Source organism: Bombina bombina, chromosome 5 (genome assembly GCF_027579735.1).
Source record: "Bombina bombina isolate aBomBom1 chromosome 5, aBomBom1.pri, whole genome shotgun sequence".
NCBI lineage: Eukaryota > Metazoa > Chordata > Amphibia > Anura > Bombinatoridae > Bombina > Bombina bombina.
The window spans coordinates 302,042,107-302,065,240 of record NC_069503.1 but is presented as its reverse complement, the minus strand read 5'-3'; the positions used below and the strand labels follow the sequence as shown (position 1 = coordinate 302,065,240).

Genomic DNA, 23,134 nt, shown 5'->3' with positions numbered 1-23,134 from the left:
ATTAAAGGGATATGAAACAAGTTGGGCTAGAGACAAAATATAATAATATGTACTTTAATTACTTTACCTGCAAATTTATACTGCAGTGCTTCGCCATTAATACTTTCTATTAAGTGTTGGAATTGTACAGCTCTAACTCCCCCCCACACAATTCCTTTCATGGCTGCATCTATATCTGCCATTGATATGGTAGAATGCAAGCTTTTAATACTCATCTGCTGGAGCATGCCTAGAAGCAAATAAGCTGCTGTGAACTCAGTTAAAACACAAAGTCTGTGTTTCTGATGCTGAATACTGATAAGGGGGGGTAGATCGGTCTACTCCAGAAACCACAGCTATGTAACTAATTTTGCTTATTTTTGAAAATGATTTTAAAATACTTGCCATCAATTGTTATACAAACTATTTTTACTTAATTAGCCATTTTAGAATAAGCACAGATCTCAACATGTTTTATGGCACTTTAATGTCTAAACCATTGGTAACAAAACTGAGTACACCCCTAAGTAGAAATGTCCAAATTGGACCCAAAGTGTCAATATTTTGTGTAGCCACCATTATTTTCCAGCACTGCCTTAACCCTCTTGGCCATGGAGTTTGCCAGAGATTCACAGGTTGCATTGGATTCCTCTTCCACTCCTCCATGACGGCATCGCGGAGCTGGTGGATGTTAGAGACCTTACGCTCCCCACCTTCCGTTTGAGGATGCCCCACAGATGCTCAATAGGGTTAAAGTCTGGAGACATGCTTGGCCAGTCCATCACCTTTACCCTTAGCTTCTTTAGCAAGGCAGTGGTCGTCTTGGAGGTGTGTTTGGGGTTGTTATCATGTTGGAATACTGCCCTGCGGCCCAGTCTCCGAAGGGAGGGAATCATGATCTGCTTCAGTATGTCACAGTAGATGTTGGCATTCATGGCTCCCTCAATAAACTGTAGTTCCCCAGTGCCGGCAGCACTCATTCAGGCCTAGGCCATGACACTCCCATGACCATGTTTGACTGTAGGCAAGACACACTTGTCTTTGTACTCCTCACCCGGTTGCCGCCACACACGCTTGACACCATCTGAAGAAAATAAGTTTATCTTGGTCTCATCGGACCACAGGACATGGTTCCAGTAATCCATGTACTTAGTCTGCTTGTCTTCAGCAAACTGTTTGCAGGCTTTCTTGTGCATCATCTTTAGAAGAGGCTTCCTTCTGAGACGACAGCCATGCAGACCAATTTGATGCAGTGTGCGGCGTATGGTCTGAGCACTAACAGGCTGACCCCCCACCCCTTCAACCTCTGCAGCAATGCTGGCAGCCCTCATAAGACTATTTCCCAAAGACAACCTCTGGATATGACACTGAGCATGTACACTCAACTTCTTTGGTCGACCATGTTCTGAGTGGAACCTGTCCTGTGAAACCACTGTATGGTCTTGCCCACTGTGCTTCAGATTAGTTTCAGGGTCTTGGTAATCTTCTTATAGCCTAGGCCATCTTTATGTAGAGCAGCAATTCTTTTTTTCAGATCCTCAGAGAATTCTTTGCCATTAGGTGCCATGTTGAACTTCCAGTGACCAGTATGAGAGCGTGTGAGAGCGATAACATTAAATTTAACACAGCGGCTCCCCATTCACACCTGAGACCTTGTAACACTAATGAGTCACATGAGGGAAAATGGCTAATTGGGCCCAATTTGGACATTTCCACATAGGGGTGTACTCACTTTTGTTGCCAATGGTTTAGACATTAATGGCTGTGTGTTGAGTTATTTTGAGGGGGCAGCAAATTTACACTGTTATACAGGCTGTACACTCACTATTTTACATTGTAGCAAAGTGTCATTTATTCAGTGTTGTCACATGAAAAGATATAATAAAATATTTACAGAAATGTGAGGGTTGTACTCACTTTTGTGAGATACTGTATATATACATAGTTAGACATGTATACAGTATGTATGTATCTTAAAGGGGCATAAAACCCATTTTTTTTCTTTCATGATTCAGATAGAACATAACATTTTAAACAACTTTCTAATTTACTTCTATTATCAATTTTTTTTCATTTTGTTGTTATCCTTATTTGAAAATTAGAAATGTAAGCTCAAGAGAGTGCACGTGCGTGCAGCACAATATAGCAGCAGTTTTGCAACAATGTTATACATTAGCAGGAGCAGTAGATGGCAGCACTATTTCCTGTCATGTAGGGCTTCAGGAATGTGCACGCTACCTACCTAGGTATCTCTTCAACAAAGAATAACATGAGAATGAAATACATTTTATAATTGAAGTAAATTGGAAACTTTTTAAAAATTGTATTCTCTATCTGAATCATGAAAGAAAATTTTTGGGTTTAATGTCCCTTTAATGTTAAAGCCCTTTGCCTGCCTTTTTTTTCTAACACCTGAGTCCTCATATCTTTGAACACATAACTTTTTGTGCAATATATTTTTTCAATATTTTTATTAGATAGTTTTATTTTGAGTGTTACTACACTTTCTAATGTATTTTTGATGTGTTTTGTGACATTTTTTAGTGTCGCAAAACAGTTAACTAGAACTCTGAGGTCGCGGTAATCATTCTATTGTAAATCGCGATTGCGCTCACTCGTTCCTGTTTACTTTCAACTTGCAATACAAGCGCTAAAACCAATGCACACAAACAGCCATGATAAACCCCTTTTTGCTTGCGAGTAACTTTTAGCACACCACTCATAATCTAGCTCTAAATAAATGCTAGATATAAAGATAAATACACTTTTTATATTATAATCTCAACAAATTAAACGCCCCTTTTAAACCTAATTAGTTGTACTCTATACCTTACACAGTTCACTTTCAGCCTTGCTTAGATATTTCTTTATCTTTGTGACGGTCTAAACACAATCAAAGAACACATTTGGAAGGTTAAAACCAGAATCTGTTTTACTCAGACATTAAGAAGAAACAAAAGGCACCACAATTAAAAAAACAAAAGTTGCAGTTACTCAGCAGCAAAGACTCACAACCTATCAGGAATTTAATGGTTACATCTAAAGTATTACAAACATATACATATATTATACCAGTAGACAAGTTTATTGGTCCAAATAGATCTGTTTTTTTATTAGGCTTTAGCCAGATCCATTTAGCCCAAGAAATATCTGTCCAACACCATTAATATCACATAGCTAAATAGAATTAATATAATTTAACATTTCTTCTGTTATGTGTGATCAGTCCACGGGTCATCATTACTTCTGGGATATAACTCCTCCCCAACAGGAAATGCAAGAGGATTCACCCAGCAGAGCTGCATATAGCTCCTCCCCTCTACGTCAGTCCCAGTCATTCTCTTGCACCCAACGACTAGATAGGATGTGTGAGAGGACTATGGTGATTATACTTAGTTTTTATGACTTCAATCAAAAGTTTGTTATTTTACAATAGCACCGGAGCGTGTTATTACTTCTCTGGCAGAGTTTGAGGAAGAATCTGCCAGAGTTTTTTACTATGATTTTAACCGGAGTTGTTAAGATCATATTGCTGTTCTCGGCCATCTGAGGGAGGTAAAGGCTTCAGATCAGGGGACAGCGGGCAGATGAATCTGCATTGAGGTATGTAGCAGTTTTTATTTCTGAATGGAATTGATGAGAAAATCCTGCCATACCGTTAAAATGACATGTATGTATACACTTTAGTATTCTGGGAATGGTATTTCACCGGAACTACTCTGTTAAAGGTCACTAATCCTTTTATTAACTATTTATCATGTTAAACGTTTTTGCTGGAATGTAGAATCGTTTACATTGCTGAGGTACTGTGTGAATAAATATTTGGGCATTATTTTCCACTTGGCAGCATTTTTTGCTTTTATTTATGACAGTTTCGTTTCTCTTCACTGCTGTGTGGGAGAGGGAGGGGCCGTTTTTGGCGCTCTTTGCTACGCATCAAAAAATTCCAGTCAGTTACTTTTATATTTCCTGCATGATCCGGTTCATCTCTGACAGATCTCAGGGGTCTTCAAACTTCTTTGAAGGGAGGTAAATTCTCTCAGCAGAGCTGTGAGAATTCTTAGAGTGACTGTGAATAAAAACGTTGCTTTGTATTTTTTATGTCAAATTTAATTATTGTTATTTTACTAATGGGAACAAACCTTTGCTAAAAGTTGTGTTGTTTTAAAGTTGATGCTATAACTGTTTTTCAGTTCATTATTTCAACTGTCATTTAATCGTTTAGTACCTCTTTGAGGCACAGTACGTTTTTGCTAAAAAAGATTATAACCAAGTTGTAAGTTTTTTGCTAGTGTGTTAAACATGTCTGACTCAGAGGAAGATGTCTGTGTCATTTGTTCCAATGCCAAGGTGGAGCCCAATAGAAATTTATGTACTAACTGTATTGATGCTACTTTAAATAAAAGTCAATCTGTACAATGTGAACAAATTTCACCAAACAGCGAGGGGAGAGTTATGCCGACTAACTCGCCTCACGCGGCAGTACCTGCATCTCCCGCCCGGGAGGTGCGTGATATTATGGCGCCTAGTACATCTGGGCGGCCATTACAGATAACATTACAAGATATGGCTACTGTTATGACTGAAGTTTTGTCTAAATTACCAGAACTAAGAGGCAAGCGTGATCACTCTGGGGTGAGAACAGAGTGCGCTGACAATGCTAGGGCCATGTCTGATACTGCGTCACAGCTCGCAGAGCATGAAGACGGAGAGCTTCATTCTGTGGGTGACGGTTCTGATCCAAACAGATTAGACTCAGATATTTCAAATTTTAAATTTAAATTGGAGAACCTCCGTGTATTACTAGGGGAGGTCTTAGCAGCTCTCAACGATTGTAACACCGTTGCAATACCAGAGAAACTGTGCAGGTTGGATAAATATTTTGCGGTACCCGGCGAGTACTGAAGTTTTTCCTATACCTAAGAGACTAACTGAAATTGTTACTAAGGAGTGGGATAGACCCGGTGTGCCGTTCTCACCCCCTCCAATATTTAGAAAGATGTTTCCAATAGACGCCACCACTCGGGACTTATGGCAAACGGTCCCCAAGGTGGAGGGAGCAGTTTCTACTTTAGCTAAGCGTACCACTATCCCGGTGGAGGATAGCTGTGCTTTCTCAGATCCAATGGATAAAAAATTAGAGGGTTACCTTAAGAAAATGTTTGTTCAACAAGGTTTTATATTGCAACCCCTTGCATGTATCGCGCCGATTACGGCTGCGGCAGCATTTTGGATTGAGTCGCTGGAAGAGAACCTTAGTTCATCTACGCTAGACGACATTACGGACAGGCTTAGAGTCCTTAAACTAGCTAATTCTTTCATTTCGGAGGCCGTAGTACATTTAACCAAACTTACGGCTAAGAACTCAGGATTCGCCATACAGGCACGTAGGGCGCTGTGGCTAAAATCCTGGTCAGCAGATGTTACTTCTAAGTCCAAATTACTTAATATACCTTTCAAGGGGCAGTCTTTATTTGGGCCCGGTTTGAAAGAAATTATCGCTGACATTACAGGAGGTAAGGGCCACGCCCTACCCCAAGACAAAGCCAAAGCTAAGGCTAGACAGTCTAATTTTCGTCCCTTTCGGAATTTCAAAACAGGAGCAGCATCAACCTCCACTGCACCAAAACAGGAAGGAGCTGTTGCTCGTTACAGGCAAGGCTGGAAGCCTAACCAGGCCTGGAACAAGAGCAAGCAGGCCAGGAAACCTGCTGCTGCCCCAAAGACAGCATGAACCGAGAGCCCCCGATCCGGGACCGGATCTAGTGGGGGGCAGACTCTCTCTCTTCGCCCAGGCCTGGGCAAGAGATGTTCAGGATCCCTGGGCACTAGAGATCATATCTCAGGGATACCTTCTAGACTTCAAATTATCTCCCCCAAGAGGGAGATTTCATCTGTCAAGGTTGTCAACAAACCAGATAAAGAAAGAAGCGTTTCTACGCTGCGTACAAGATCTGTTATTAATGGGAGTGATCCATCCGGTTCCGCGGTCGGAACAAGGACAAGGGTTCTACTCAAACCTGTTTGTGGTTCCCAAAAAAGAGGGAACTTTCAGGCCAATCTTAGATTTAAAGATTCTAAACAAATTCCTAAGAGTTCCATCGTTCAAAATGGAAACTATTCGGACAATTTTACCCATGATCCAAGAGGGTCAGTACATGACCACTGTGGATTTAAAGGATGCTTACCTTCACATTCCGATCCACAAAGATCATCACCGGTATCTAAGGTTTGCCTTCTTAGACAGGCACTACCAGTTTGTAGCTCTTCCATTCGGATTGGCTACGGCTCCAAGAATCTTCACAAAGGTTCTGGGTGCCCTTCTGGCGGTACTAAGACCGCGAGGGATTTCGGTAGCTCCGTACCTAGACGACATTCTAATACAAGCTTCAAGCTTTCAAACTGCCAAGTCTCATACAGAGTTAGTTCTGGCATTTCTAAGGTCGCATGGATGGAAAGTGAACGAAAAGAAGAGTTCTCTCTTTCCTCTCACAAGAGTTCCATTCTTGGGGACTCTTATAGATTCTGTAGAAATGAAGATTTACCTGACAGAAGACAGGTTAACAAAGCTTCAAAATGCATGCCGTGTCCTTCATTCCATTCAACACCCGTCAGTAGCTCAATGCATGGAGGTGATCGGCTTAATGGTAGCGGCAATGGACATAGTACCTTTTGCACGCCTACACCTCAGACCGCTGCAATTATGCATGCTAAGTCAGTGGAATGGGGATTACTCAGATTTGTCCCCTACTCTGAGTCTAAATCAAGAGACCAGAAATTCTCTTCTATGGTGGCTTTATCGGCCACACCTGTCCAGGGGGATGCCATTCAGCAGGCCAGACTGGACAATTGTAACAACAGACGCCAGCCTACTAGGTTGGGGCGCTGTCTGGAATTCTCTGAAGGCTCAGGGACTATGGAATCAGGAGGAGAGTCTCCTGCCAATAAACATTCTGGAATTGAGAGCAGTTCTCAATGCCCTTCTGGCTTGGCCCCAGTTAACAACTCGGGGGTTCATCAGGTTTCAGTCGGACAACATCACGACTGTAGCTTACATCAACCATCAGGGAGGGACAAGAAGCTCCCTAGCAATGATGGAAGTATCAAAGATAATTCGCTGGGCAGAGTCTCACTCTTGCCACCTGTCAGCAATCCACATCCCGGGAGTGGAGAACTGGGAGGCGGATTTCTTGAGTCGCCAGACTTTTCATCCGGGGGAGTGGGAACTTCATCCGGAGGTCTTTGCCCAAATACTTCGACGTTGGGGCAAACCAGAGATAGATCTCATGGCGTCTCGCCAGAACGCCAAACTTCCTCGCTACGGGTCCAGATCCAGGGATCCGGAAGCAGTTCTGATAGATGCTTTGACAGCACCTTGGAACTTCGGGATGGCTTATGTGTTTCCACCCTTCCCGCTGCTTCCTCGATTGATTGCCAAAATCAAACAGGAGAGGGCATCAGTAATTCTAATAGCACCTGCATGGCCACGCAGGACTTGGTATGCAGATCTAGTGGACATGTCATCCTGTCCGCCTTGGTCTCTACCTCTAAGACAGGACCTTCTGATACAGGGTCCATTCAAACATCAAAATCTAACTTCTCTGAAGCTGACTGCTTGGAAATTGAACGCTTGATTTTATCAAAACGTGGTTTTTCTGAGTCGGTTATTGATACCCTGATTCAGGCTAGGAAGCCTGTTACCAGAAGGATTTACCATAAAATATGGCGGAAATACCTATACTGGTGCGAATCCAAAGGTTACTCCTGGAGTAAGGTTAGGATCGCTAGGATATTGTCTTTTCTACAAGAAGGTTTAGAAAAGGGTTTATCAGCTAGCTCATTAAAGGGACAGATTTCAGCTCTGTCCATCTTGTTACACAAGCGTCTGTCGGAAAATCCAGACGTCCAGGCTTTTTGTCAAGCTTTAGCTAGGATCAAGCCTGTGTTTAAGGCTGTTGCTCCGCCATGGAGTTTAAACTTAGTTCTTAACGTTTTACAGGGTGTTCCGTTTGAACCCCTTCATTCCATTGATATAAAATTGTTATCTTGGAAAGTTCTGTTTTTAATGGCTATTTCCTCGGCTCGAAGAGTCTCTGAGTTATCAGCCTTACATTGTGATTCCCCTTATCTGATTTTTCACTCAGACAAGGTAGTTCTGCGTACTAAACCTGGGTTCTTACCTAAGGTAGTCACTAACAGGAACATCAATCAAGAGATTGTTGTTCCATCCCTGTGTCCAAATCCTTCTTCAAAGAAGGAACGTCTTCTACACAATCTGGATGTAGTTCGTGCCCTCAAGTTCTACTTGCAGGCAACTAAAGATTTTCGCCAAACTTCTTCCCTGTTTGTCGTTTATTCTGGACAGAGGAGAGGTCAAAAAGCTTCTGCTACCTCTCTCTCTTTTTGGCTTCGTAGCATAATACGTTTAGCCTATGAGACTGCTGGACAGCAGCCTCCTGAAAGAATTACAGCTCACTCCACTAGAGCTGTGGCTTCCACTTGGGCCTTTAAGAATGAGGCCTCTGTTGAACAGATTTGCAAGGCTGCAACTTGGTCTTCGCTTCATACTTTTTCCAAATTTTACAAATTTGACACTTTTGCTTCTTCGGAGGCTATTTTTGGGAGAAAGGTTCTTCAGGCAGTGGTTCCTTCTGTATAATGAGCCTGCCTATCCCTCCCGTCATCCGTGTACTTTTGCTTTGGTATTGGTATCCCAGAAGTAATGATGACCCGTGGACTGATCACACATAACAGAAGAAAACATAATTTATGCTTACCTGATAAATTCCTTTCTTCTGTTGTGTGATCAGTCCACGGCCCGCCCTGTTTTAAGGCAGGTAAATATTTTTTAAATTATACTCCAGTCACCACTTCACCCTTGGTTACTCCTTTCTCGTTGATTCTTGGTCGAATGACTGGGACTGACGTAGAGGGGAGGAGCTATATGCAGCTCTGCTGGGTGAATCCTCTTGCATTTCCTGTTGGGGAGGAGTTATATCCCAGAAGTAATGATGACCCGTGGACTGATCACACAACAGAAGAAAGGAATTTATCAGGTAAGCATAAATTATGTTTTTTAAAGGGCAATAATAATGCTGGGATATAAAAATAATATAAGCAAAAAAGGACAGCTGCCACCACCAAACACTATTAAATGTAACTGAATAACTTTGCTTCTTTAGCATTATCCCTGAATGCTGACTCCCCCACACAACAATAGTGAAATGAAGCAAAGAGATTACTGAGATAGCTCTAGTGGCAAGATACAATTAAAGGGACATGAAACCCCCCCCCCAAAAATGTCATGATTTAGGTAGAACAGACAATTTTAAACAACTTTCCAGTTTACTTCTATTGTCAAATTTGCTTCATTCTCTTGGTATCATTTGTTGAAGGAACAGCAATGCAATACTGGTTTCTAACTACACACATGGGTGACAATATATATATATATATATATATATATATATACAGGGAGTGCAGAATTATTAGGCAAGTTGTATTTTTGAGGATTAATTTTATTATTGAACAACAACCATGTTCTCAATGAACCCAAAAAACTCATTAATATCAAAGCTGAATAGTTTTGGGAGTAGTTTTTAGTTTGTTTTTAGTTATAGCTATTTTAGGGGGATATCTGTGTGTGCAGGTGACTATTACTGTGCATAATTATTAGGCAACTTAACAAAAAACAAATATATACCCATTTCAATTATTTATTTTTACCAGTGAAACCAATATAACATCTCAACATTCACAAATATACATTTCTGACATTCAAAAACAAATCAGTGACCAATATAGCCACCTTTCTTTGCAAGGACACTCAAAAGCCTGCCATCCATGGATTCTGTCAGTGTTTTGATCTGTTCACCATCAACATTGCGTGCAGCAGCAACCACAGCCTCCCAGACACTGTTCAGAGAGGTGTACTGTTTTCCTTCCTTGTAAATCTCACATTTGATGATGGACCACAGGTTCTCAATGGGGTTCAGATCAGGTGAACAAGGAGGCCATGTCATTAGATTTTCTTTTTATACCCTTTCTTGCCAGCCACGCTGTTGAGTACTTGGACGCGTGTGATGGAGCATTGTCCTGCATGAAAATCATGTTTTTCTTGAAGGATGCAGACTTCTTCCTGTACCACTGCTTGAAGAAGGTGTCTTCCAGAAACTGGCAGTAGGACTGGGAGTTGAGCTTGACTCCATCCTCAACCCGAAAAGGCCCCACAAGCTCATCTTTGATGATACCAGCCCAAACCAGTACTCCACCTTGCTGGCGTCTGAGTTGGACTGGAGCTCTCTGCCCTTTACCAATCCAGCCACGGGCCCATCCATCTGGCCCATCAAGACTCACTCTCATTTCATCAGTCCATAAAACCTTAGAAAAATCAGTCTTGAGATATTTCTTGGCCCAGTCTTGACGTTTCAGCTTGTGTGTCTTGTTCAGTGGTGGTCGTCTTTCAGCCTTTCTTACCTTGGCCATGTCTCTGAGTATTGCACACCTTGTGCTTTTGGGCACTCCAGTGATGTTGCAGCTCTGAAATATGGCTTGACTTTTCTCAGTTCATGGGCAGTTATTTTGCGCCTTGGTTTTTCCACACGCTTCTTGCGACCCTGTTGACTATTTTGAATGAAACGCTTGATTGTTCGATGATTACGCTTCAGAAGCTTTGCAATTTTAAGAGTGCTGCATCCCTCTGCAAGATATCTCACTATTTTTTACTTTTCTGAGCCTGTCAAGTCCTTCTTTTGACCCATTTTGCCAAAGGAAAGGAAGTTACCTAATAATTATGCACACCTGATATAGGGTGTTGATGTCATTAGACCACACCCCTTCTCATTACAGAGATGCACATCACCTAATATGCTTAATTGGTAGTAGGCTTTCGAGCCTATACAGCTTGGAGTAAGACAACATGCATAAAGAGGATGATGTGGTCAAAATACTAATTTGCCTAATAATTCTGCACTCCCTGTATATATAAATATATATGCAGCCACCAATCAGCAGCTAGAACCTAGGTTCTTTGCTGCTCCTGAGCTTTTCTAGATAAACATTTCAGCAAAGGATAAAAAGAGTAGGAAACAAATTAAAAAATAATAGTCAATTGGAAAGTTGTTTAAAATTGTATGTTCTATCTAAATCATGAATGTCTAATTATGACTTTACTGTCCCTTTAACTTCAATACTAGCTAGTAAAACAGTACATAAAGGAGACTAAATGGCATTTGAAAAATCTTTTATTTATCAAAACAAGTTTAAAACACAGTTTTGTGTTCTCACTGACCACCATCTCATCATCTGATTTGTTTCACTTCCGCTTTCTCAGATAACTGCATCTTTTAGAAAATGGCAGCAAAATGCGTCAGATCACGATCAGGGAGTCAGTGAGGATAATAAACTGTGAGTGAATGTTAAACTTATTTTGATAAACTTTCTTCTATGCACCGTTTCACAGGTTAGGTTGGAGTTAATTGTACCTTGCCAGTAGAGCTATCCCTCAATAATCACTTGGCTTCACTTCATTATTTATGTCTTGATATAAAAAACACTGTAATGCAGAAGAATAATTCCTAAAAAACAATATAGAGAAACATTTTCACTTATTTCAGCATAGGAAAGAAAAACTGTATTGGTTACTCAGATTATTGTAATACAGAACAAATTAAGCTATAGTTTTAATGTCACCTTCAGTGGGATGGGCTGTCACAGGTGTTTGCGTCTCCTTTGAATAGGACACTACTTCTCGAGGTAAGAAATCAACTTGTGTGATCTTCGAAACTCCAAGTTTAATAAATCTTCGTCTATAAAATACATTTACTGTTACAGTTGGAATCTTTCAATAATATGAACATGTAATTGTAATGATCGCCATTCTTGTAATAATATGAACATGTAATTGTAATGATCGCCATTCTTGTAATAATATGAACATGTAATTGTAATGATCGCCATTCTTGTAATAATATGAACATGTAATTGTAATGATCGCCATTCTTGTAATAATATGAACATGTAATTGTAATGATCGCCATTCTTGTAATAATATGAACATGTAATTGTAATGATCGCCATTCTTGTAATAATATGGACATGTAATTGTAATGAACGCCATTCTTGTAATAATATGGACATGTAATTGTAATGATCGCCATTCTTGTAATAATATGAACATGTAATTGTAATGATCGCCATTCTTGTAATAATATGAACATGTAATTGTAATGATCGCCATTCTTGTAATAATATGAACATGTAATTGTAATGATCGCCATTCTTGTAATAATATGAACATGTAATTGTAATGATCGCCATTCTTGTAATAATATGAACATGTAATTGTAATGATCGCCATTCTTGTAATAATATGAACATGTAATTGTAATGATCGCCATTCTTGTAATAATATGAACATGTACCGGTAATTGTAATGATCGCCATTCTTGTAATAATATGAACATGTAATTGTAATGATCGCCATTCTTGTAATAATATGAACATGTAATTGTAATGATCGCCATTCTTGTAATTATATGAACATGTAATTGTAATGATCGCCATTCTTGTTAAGTCATTTGTAACAAGTTCAAAACAAGAGAAGCCCTCAACCAGGAATGAACAATGGTTCAGTTCTTTTTCTTTGGCAAGTCACCACCCGGGAGCTGCCTCTGAACCCAATTGTACTATTTTGTTCCAACATTTGACATATATAAGAATTGCTTTGAAAATCTCATTTACATCCATTTAACTCAATAAACAACTACAGTTTAAACACCCTTTGCTGACCTCATTGGATGCACACTGTGGGCTGCGTGCTCTGTATACATGCTTAAAGGGACACTAAACCCAACATTTTTCTTTTATGATTTATGTAGAACATACAATTTTAAACAACTTTCCAGTTAACTTCTTTTATCAAATTTGCTTCATTCTCTTGGTATCATTTGTTGAAGGAGCAGAAATGTACTGTACTACTGGTTTCTAACTGAACACATGGGTGAGCCAATGACAGTTGGTATATATATATGCAGCAACCAATCAGCAGATAGAACCTAGGTTCTTTGCTGCTCCTGAGCTTACCTAGATAAACCTTTCAGAGAAGGATAGCAAGTGAATAAAGCAAATTAAATAATAGAAGTAAATTGGAAAGTTGTTTAAATTGTATTCTCTATCTAAATCATGAATGTCTAATTATGACTTTACTGTCCCTTTATATTGCAGGCAAGCACATGCATTGAACATACAGAGTGTGTTTGTATCCTCCACTTTATGGTGGGGGAATTAACCACACCAATAGCATGAATTTGATGTCCCTTTAAGCACAAGTTACATGGAATGAACATATTATTATAACTTTCAGTAGGTCAATAAGCACTGAACATAAAAACAATACTTTGCAATGAAGCAAATCTAATATGATTAACTCAAATGCACTAATTGTATTTATTTTCAATTCTATATTTGGCTATTTAAAAGGGGAGTTACTGCACATGTGCAAACACGTCAGCACTGGATATTGTGAAAGATAGATTTCAACATGGCGACACCCATGACTATGGGGAGGCGGGGAAGAGCCAGACAAAAGACATAAAATGTATTTAGTGTTTAATGTCCCTTGAACTAAATTAAAATAAGTTAAATAATAATGCCCTTTTCTGATAATGCACAGTGATTTAATAATCACATGCTAGAAAAGTCCAATATTTAAAGGAACAAAGAATATAAAACGTTCTATCATGCATATGAAAAAGCATCATTTAAACATGATAAAATATTTTGTACAAAAAGGTTGTTAAAGGGACAGTCTACTCCATAATTGTTATTGTTTAAAATGATAACGTCTTTACTACCCCTTCCCCAGCTTGGCAAAACCAACATTGTTATTTTAATATACGTTATAACTTTAAAGTGAATGTAAACTTTCATGAATCAGTGCCTGGTTTTTAAAAATACTATTAAAAACAGGGGCACTTGAATTCATGAAAGTTTACATTGCAGCGCATTTTTACAAATACTTACCTTACTCTTCAGCAAAGCTGGATCGGCGATCCCCCCGCCTTCTTCTCATGCTGTGCTTACACAGCAATGATGAAACCGGTTTCCTCCAATCATGGCGTGGCCTCATGAGATGGACGCTCTGTGAGGAAAGCCATGCTTGGAGGAAGCCGGTTTCGTAAGTACAGAGGAGCTGCGGGCGGGGGACCGCCCATCTGGCTTTGCTGAAGAGTAAGGTATTTGTAAAAATAAGCTGCAATGTAAACTTTTATGAATTAGCAAGAGTCCATGAGCTAGTGACGTATGGGATATACATTCCTACCAGGAGGGGCAAAGTTTCCCAAACCTCAAAATGCCTATAAATACACCCCTCACCACACCCACAAATCAGTTTTACAAACTTTGCCTCCCATGGAGGTGGTGAAGTAAGTTTGTGCTAGATTCTTCGTTGATATGCGCTTCGCAGCAGGCTGGAGCCCGGTTTTCCTCTCAGTGTGCAGTGAATGTCAGAGGGATGTGAAGAGAGTATTGCCTATTTGAATTCAATGATCTCCTTCTACGGGGTCTATTTCATAGGTTCTCTGTTATCGGTCATAGAGATTCATCTCTTACCTCCCTTTTCAGATCGACGATATACTCTTATATATACCATTACCTCTACTGATTCTCGTTTCAATACTGGTTTGGCTTTCTACTACATGTAGATGAGTGTCCTGGGGTAAGTAAGTCTTATTTTTGTGACACTCTAAGCTATGGTTGGGCACTTTTATATAAAGTTCTAAATATATGTGTTTAAACATTTATTTGCCTTGATTCAGGATGTTCAACATTCCTTATTTCAGACAGTCAGTTTCATTATTTGGGATAATGCATTTGAATAATCAATTTTTTCTTACCTTAAAATTTGACTTTTTTTCCTGTGGGCTGTTAAGCTCGCGGGGGCTGAAAATGCTTCATTTTATTGCGGCATTCTTGGCACAGACTTTTTTGGCGCAAAAAATTTTCCTTGTCATCTCCGGCGTCATACTTGTCGCCGGAAGTTGCGTCATTTTTTTGACGTTTTTGCGCCAAAAATGTCGGCGTCACCGGATGTGGCATCATTTTTGGCGCTTAAAGCATTTAGGCGCCAAATAATGTGGGCGTCTTTTTTGGCGCTAAAAAATCTGGGCGTCATTATTTTCTGCACATTATTTAAGTCTCATTGTTTATTTGCTTCTGCTTGCTAGAAGCTTGTTCATTGGCATTTTTTCCCATTCCTGAAACTGTCATTTAAGGAATTTGATCAATTTTGCTTTATATGTTGTTTTTTCTATTACATATTGCAAGATGTCTCAGATTGACCCTGAATCAGAAGATACTTCTGGAAAATTGCTGCCTGATGCTGGATCTACCAAAGATAAGTGTATTTGTTGTACACTTATGGTAACTGTTCCTCCGGCTGTTGTTTCTAATGAATGTCATGACAAACTTGTTAATGCAGATAAGATTTCCTTTAGTAATGTTCCATTACCTGTAACTGTTCCATCAACATCTAATATTCAGGGTGTTCCTGTTAACATAAGAGATTTTGTCTCTAAATCTATTAAGAAGGCTGTGTCTGTTATTCCTCCTTCTAGTAAACGTAAAAAGTCTTTTAAAACTTCTCATTTTTCAGATGAATTTTTAAATGAACATCATCATTCTGATTCTGATAATGATTTTTCTGGTTCAGAGGATTCTGTTTCAGAGGTTGATACTGATAAATCTTCATATTTATTTAAAATGGAATTTATTCGTTCTTTACTTAAAGAAGTCTTAATTGCATTAGAAATAGAGGAATCTGGTCCTCTTGATACTAAATCTAAGCGTTTGAATACAGTTTTTAAACCTCCTGTAGTTATTCCAGAGGTTTTTCCCGTCCCTGATGCTATTTCTGAAGTAATTTCTAGGGAATGGAATAATTTGGGTAAGTCATTTACTCCTTCTAAACGGTTTAAGCAATTATATCCTGTGCCATCTGACAGATTAGAGTTTTGGGACAAAATCCCTAAGGTTGATGGGGCTATCTCCACTCTTGCTAAACGAACTACTATTCCTACGGCAGATAGTACTTCCTTTAAGGATCATTTAGATAGGAAAATTGAATCCTTTCTAAGAAAAGCTTACTTATGTTCAGGTAATCTTCTTAGACCTGCTATATCTTTGGCGGATGTTGCTGCAGCTTCAACTTTCTGGTTGGAAGCTTTAGCACAACAAGTAACAGATCATAATACTCATAGCATTTTTAATCTTCTTCAACATGCTAATAACTTTATTTGTGATGCCATCTTTGATATCATTATGGTTGATGTCAGGTATGTGTCTTTAGCTATTTTAGATAGAAGAACTTTATGGCTTAAAACTTGGAATGCTGATATGTCTTCTAAGTCAACTTTGCTTTCCCTTTCTTTCCAAGGTAATAAATTGTTTGGTTCACAGTTGTATTCTATTATTTCAACTGTTACTGGGGGGAAAGGAACTTTTTTACCACAGGATAAAAAATCTAAAGGTAAATTTAGGTCTGCTAATTGTTTTCGTTCCTTTCGTCACAATAAGGAACAAAAACCTGATCCTTCCCTTACAGGAGCAGTATCAGTTTGGAAACCATCTCCAGTCTGGAATAAATCCAAGCCTTTTAGGAAGCCAAAGCCAGCTCCCAAGTCCACATGAAGGTGCGGCCCTCATTCCAGCCCAGCTGGTAGGGGGCAGATTACGTTTTTTCAAAGAAATTTGGATCAATTCGATTCACAATCTTTGGATTCAGAATATTGTTTCACAAGGGTACAGAATAGGCTTCAAGATAAGGCCTCCTGCAAGAAGTTTTTTTCTTTCCCGTGTCCCAATAAATCCAGTGAAGGCTCAAGCATTTCTGAAATGTGTTTCAGATCTAGAATTGGCTGGAGTGATTGTGCCAGTTCCAGTTTTGGAACAGGGGCTGGGGTTTTACTCAAATATCTTAATTGTACCAAAGAAGGAGAATTCCTTCAGACCAGTTCTGGATTTAAAAATATTGAATCGTTATGTAAGGATACCAACATTCAAAATGGTAACTATAAGGACTATTCTGCCTTTTGTTCAGCAAGGGCATTATATGTCCACAATAGATTTACAAGATGCATATCTGCATATTCCGATTCATCCAGATCACTATCAGTTTCTGAGATTCTCTTTTCTAGACAAGCATTACCAGTTTGTGGCTCTGCCGTTTGGCCTAGCAACAGCTCCAAGGATTTTTACAAAGGTTCTCGGTGCCCTTCTATCTGTAATCAGAGAACAGGGTATTGTGGTATTTCCTTATTTGGACGATATCTTGGTACTTGCTCAGTCTTCACATTTAGCAGAATCTCATACGAATCGACTTGTATTGTTTCTTCGAGAACATGGTTGGAGGATCAATTTACCAAAGAGTTTGTTGATTCCACAGACAAGGGTAACCTTTATAGGTTTCCAGATAGATTCAGTGTCCATGACTCTGTCACTGACGGACAAGAGACGTCTAAAATTGGTTTCAGCTTGTCGAAACCTTCAGTCTCAATCATTCCCTTCGGTAGCCTTATGCATGGAAATTCTAGGTCTTATGACTGCTGCATCGGACGCGATCCCCTTTGCTCGTTTTCACATGCGACCTCTTCAGCTCTGTATGCTGAACCAGTGGTGCAAGGATTATACAAAGATATCACAATTAATATCTTTAAAACCGATTGTACGACACTCTCTAACGTGGTGGACCGACCATCATCGTTAAGTTCAGGGGGCTTCTTTTGTTCTTCCGACCTGGACTGTGATCTCAACAGATGCAAGTCTGACAGGTTGGGGAGCTGTATGGGGGTCTCTGACAGCACAAGGGGTTTGGGAATCTCAGGAGGCGAGATTACCAATCAACATTTTGGAACTCCGTTTGATTTTCAGAGCTCTTCAGTCGTGGCCTCTTCTAAAGAGAGAGTCGTTCATTTGTTTTCAGACAGACAATGTCCCAACCGTGGCATATGTCAATCATCAAGGAGGGGCTCACAGTCCTCTGGCTATGAAAGAAGTATCTCAAATACTTGTATGGGCGGAATCCAGCTCCTGTCTAATTTCTGCGGTTCATATCCCAGGTATAGACAATTGGGAAGCGGATTATCTCAGTCGCCAAACATTACATCCAGGCGAATGGTCTCTTCACCCAGAGGTATTTCTTCAGATTGTTCAAATGTGGGGACTTCCAGAAATAGATCTGATGGCTTCTCATCTAAACAAGAAGCTTCCCAGGTATCTGTCCAGATCCAGGGATCCTCAGGCGGAAGTAGTGGATGCATTGTCACTTCCTTGTAAGTATCATCCTGCCTATATCTTTCCGCCTCTAGTTCTTCTTCCAAGAGTGATTTCCAAGATTTTAAAGGAGCGTTCGTTTGTTCTGCTGGTGGCTCCAGCATGGCCTCACAGGTTTTGGTATGCGGATCTTGTTCGGATGGCTACTTGCCAACCGTGGACTCTTCCGTTAAGACCAGACCTTCTATCGCAAGGTCCTTTTTTCCATCAGGATCTCAAATCCTTAAATTTGAAGGTATGGAGATTGAACGCTTGATTCTCAGTCATAGAGGTTTATCTGACTCCGTAATTAATACTATGTTACAGGCTCGTAAATCTGTGTTAGGAAGATATATTATCGAGTCTGGAAGACTTACATTTCTTGGTGTTCTTCTCATCATTTTTCTTGGCATTCTTTTAGAATTCCTAGAATTTTACAGTTTCTTCAGGATGGTTTGGATAAAGGTTTGTCTGCAAGTTCCTTGAAAGGACAAATCTCTGCTCTTTCTGTTCTTTTTCACAGAAAGATTGCTAATCTTCCTGATATTCATTGTTTTGTACAGGCTTTGGTTCGTATAAAACCTGTCATTAAGTCAATTTCTCCTCCTTGGAGTTTGAATTTGGTTCTGGGGGCTCTTCAAGCTCCTCCGTTTGAACCTATGCATTCGCTGGATATTAAATTACTTTCTTGGAAAGTTTTTTTTCTTTTGGCCATCTCTTCTGCTAGAAGAGTTTCTGAATTATCTGCTCTTTCTTGTGAGTCTCCTTTTCTGATTTTTCATCAGGATAAGGCGGTTTTGCGAACTTCATTTAAATTTTTACCTAAGGTTGTGAATTCTAACAACATTAGTAGAGAAATTGTGGTTTCTTTGTTGTGTCCTAATCCTAAGAACTCTAAGGAAAGATCGTTGCATTCTTTGGATGTAGTTAGAGCTTTGAAATATTATGTTGAAGCTACTAAAGATTTCCGAAAGACTTCTAGTCTATTTGTTATCTTTTCTGGTTCTTGGAAAGGTCAAAAGGCTTCTGCCATTTCTTTGGCATCTTGGTTAAAATCCTTGATTCATCATGCTTATGTCGAGTCGGGTAGAACTCCGCCTCAACGGATTACAGCTCATTCGACTAGGTCAGTCTCTACTTCCTGGACATTTAGGAATGAAGCTTCGGTTGATCAGATTTGCAAAGCAGCAACTTGGTCTTCTTTGCATACTTTTACTAAATTCTACCATTTTGATGTGTTTTCTTCTTCTGAAGCAGTTTTTGGTAGAAAAGTACTTCAGGCAGCTGTTTCAGTTTGATTCTTCTGCTTATAATTTCAGTTTTTTTCATTATAAGATTTAAACTTTGTTTTGGGGTGTGGATTATTTTTCAGCGGAATTGGCTGTCTTTATTTTATCCCTCCCTCTCTAGTGACTCTTGCATGGAAGATCCACATCTTGGGTATTCATTATCCCATACGTCACTAGCTCATGGACTCTTGCTAATTACATGAAAGAAAACATAATTTATGTAAGAACTTACCTGATAAATTCATTTCTTTCATATTACCAAGAGTCCATGAGGCCCATCCTTTTTTGAGATGGTTATGATTTTTTTGTATAAAGCATAATTATTCCAATTCCTTATTTTATATGCTTTCGCACTTTTTCTTATCACCCCACTTCTTGGCTATTCGTTAAACTGATTTGTGGGTGTGGTGAGGGGTGTATTTATAGGCATTTTGAGGTTTGGGAAACTTTTCCCCTCCTGGTAGGAATGTACATCCCATACGTCACTAGCTCATGGACTCTTGCTAATATGAAAGAAATTAATTTATCAGGTAAGTTCTTACATAAATTATGTTTTTCCATAGTATTTTTAAAACCGGGCACTAATTCGTGAGAGTTTACATTCACTTTAAACCTCTAAATTTCTGCCCTTTTTAAGCCCCTGCAGGCCACCTTTAGCTCAGTGCATATTTAGGGATGATCACATCCCAATGTCCTTTCTAAACAAATTATCTCTGCCATTTCCTTACTTTTAATGTTGCTAAAAGCTGTTTAAAAACGTTTTAATATAGAAGTATAAACCTACCCAAGTTCAGAGTCAGAGTGAAGCTGCAGAACTGAAGGGTCCGTATCCCACTGTAAAGCCCTGAAGTTTTGTCCAGGAAAACAATGGAAAAAAGAAATATTATTTTTTAAGAAACTAAAATTATCAGTGTAGCTGAAGTCTAAAACATTTTGGAGCATCACAGTACAGTGTATTTAGGCATTACAATAAACACTGGATTAGTTCATGCAAGACTGGATAATGTGTGACATGAAATGAATGTATACTAAAGATTATGTTGAATTATATAAACATTATTCTAAAATCAAACTGTAAATTATATCCTTAAGAGTTTAGCCTAATATAATTCTGTGTTAAAATGATATTAAAGCAACACATGTTGCTTTTTTTATTTCATTTGTATGTAACACCTTAATATATATTTAAAAAAATCTATACTTTAGATTAAGACAGCAATACAGATAGAAGAGTTTAAAGAGAATAGATTGTTAAGGTGCCCCACTGTATGAATAAAGGTGGTATGGCTGTGTTGGGAGGTTAATGTGTGCAGTAAGAGAGGTTAGGAGGCAATAGAAATCCCATATGTTCAAGCCAAATCTTTGAAAATCAGCATTTTATTTTTTATTTCACTGAATTTAAATGTTCCCTTCTTAAGTGGAACAGCAAAATTAACCTTAGACTGAAGCAGCAAATTCAAAATGCTTGAAAAACATTTCAAAATAGATTAGTAAGAATGAATAAGAACATTTGCTGGTGCAGACAAATGTGGTGAAATCAGCAAGATAAGGGCACATTTAATAAGAATTAGAAGTAAAGACACCAGATTCAGATAGATAAATAAAATGGTTTGTATCAGAGAAGAAAAACCTAGGGGTCTATTTATTATAGTGCGGACGGACATGATACGATGTAGTGTATCATGTCCACCGCACATCGATAATACGCTGTCGGTATTTATCATTGCACAAGCTTTTCTTGTGAACTGCTTGTGCAATGCCGCTCCCTGCAGATTTGCGGCCGCTAGCAGGGGATGTCAATCTACCCGATCATATTCGATTGGGTTGATTTCTGTCCATGGCCTCAGAGCAGGCAGACAGGTTATGGAGCAGCAGTCTTTAGAGCGCTGCTTCATAACTTCTGTTACGTACGGAGCTTGATTCCCCGGGTTTCCGGCGAGCCTTCAGGCTCGTTGGAAACACGGGGCATCAAGCTCCATACGGAGCTTGACAATTGACCCCATAGAGTGTTCGCAGGAATGATTTTAGGCTTGGAAGAATTTGGGATGTAGATTGGATATAGATAAGGTTGGGAGAATATAAATCTTGGCTGCAAGCAATAAGGTGACGGTAAATCCTATAATTTTTTAAATGCTAGGATTTACCATTGGAACAAGTAAAGAGGACTTTCAGTCATGAAGTATAAAATACTTTATGCTGAAAGTTCCTTTATTTGTTTAAAGTGTTCGTTGCACTGAGCTCCTCAGGCAGCCCATGGCAGAACACTATTTTGCTGTGAGGTGACATTTCCAACTCTTAGCCAATAGCCGTGTGTGCTATCCGGCTTGGCACCAGCTGGCCCAAACACTTCAAACAAATAAAGGAACTTTCTGCATGAAGTATTTTATACTTCAAGACTGAAAGTCCCCTTTATTTGTTCCACTGGTAAATCCTAGCATCTCACTTTAACAAGGATTGAAAGCCCAGAAGGATGTAGATAAAAACACTTGACTAGAGGAAGACCTAAGTCAAAAAAGGCAGTTTATAAATATAGATTCTATTTGTGAGAAATGTAGTTTTTTGCACTATGATAATCTTATGGTTTCATTAGAGCTTCTTTTGAACAATATTCAGAATGAACGTTTCAGGCTATTAACAACTAATGCTAAAGGTCAGAGTTTTGCTAGACTACCTGCTGCTTCTTTACAAAGGACTTAAAGGAACAGGATACCCCAAAAATGTCATTAATGATTTGGATAGAACAACTTTCAAATTTACTTTTATTATCAAATATGCTTAATTCTCTTGAAGGAACAGCACTGCACTACTGGCAGCTAGCTGAACACATCTTAGCGAATCACAAGAGACAAATGTATTCAGGCACCAATCACCAGCTAGCTTCCACTAGTGTAGGGTATGTGTGTATTCATTATTAACAATGGATACCAAGAGAACAAAGCACATTTGAAAATAGAAGTGATTTTAAAATGTATTAAAATTGCATGCTCTATCTGATTCTTGTAAGTTTAATTTTTGACCTTCCTTTAATAAATCTGACAAGATAATAAATCTGACAAGAAGTTTTAATAGTAGAAGATCAGTTATTTTTTTTTTCTGACATACTAAAGCATTCTGCAAAACACAACCTGTTAGTACTGGTGATACGCAGATTGGTAAATGTATTACATATTTGTGATTCATGCATATAAAAGCAAAGAAAATTCATCTTCTGTTTGATATAATATTGTAAATATAATATCTAACTAATAAATACACAAATTGGGCTAATAATTTTAGGCTAGAAATATAAAATTTTAACAACTTTGTGACTATTTTGTTATCTAGATTTTGTATTATATCTTCAAGTGATATATAGCCCCCCTAGGCATTACATTAATAAAGGACGGTTCTGATATGTATAATACCATAATTTACATAGATATAATTACATAACGTAATAAAATATAATACATAATATTAAATGGAAGGTGAATTGATTGTGCTAAAAATTATTTATATTTATAGTAGTGCAAACAAATTTAAGCATTTATTTATCAACACAACACATTTCAAAATCGGAT

The 23,134-nt window shown here is 38.8% G+C and overlaps 1 protein-coding gene across 1 annotated transcript in view; it reads right to left on the bottom strand.

Moving 5' to 3' along the window:
* LOC128661461 (cytoplasmic dynein 1 intermediate chain 1-like) overlaps window positions 1-23,134 on the bottom strand; it is a 711,349-nt gene that overhangs the window by 607,307 nt on the left and 80,908 nt on the right. The window contains exon 5 of the mRNA XM_053715712.1: window positions 11,671-11,786. Within this exon, the coding sequence (XP_053571687.1) occupies window positions 11,671-11,786 (116 nt within the window). The remainder of the gene's footprint in view (window positions 1-11,670; window positions 11,787-23,134) is intronic.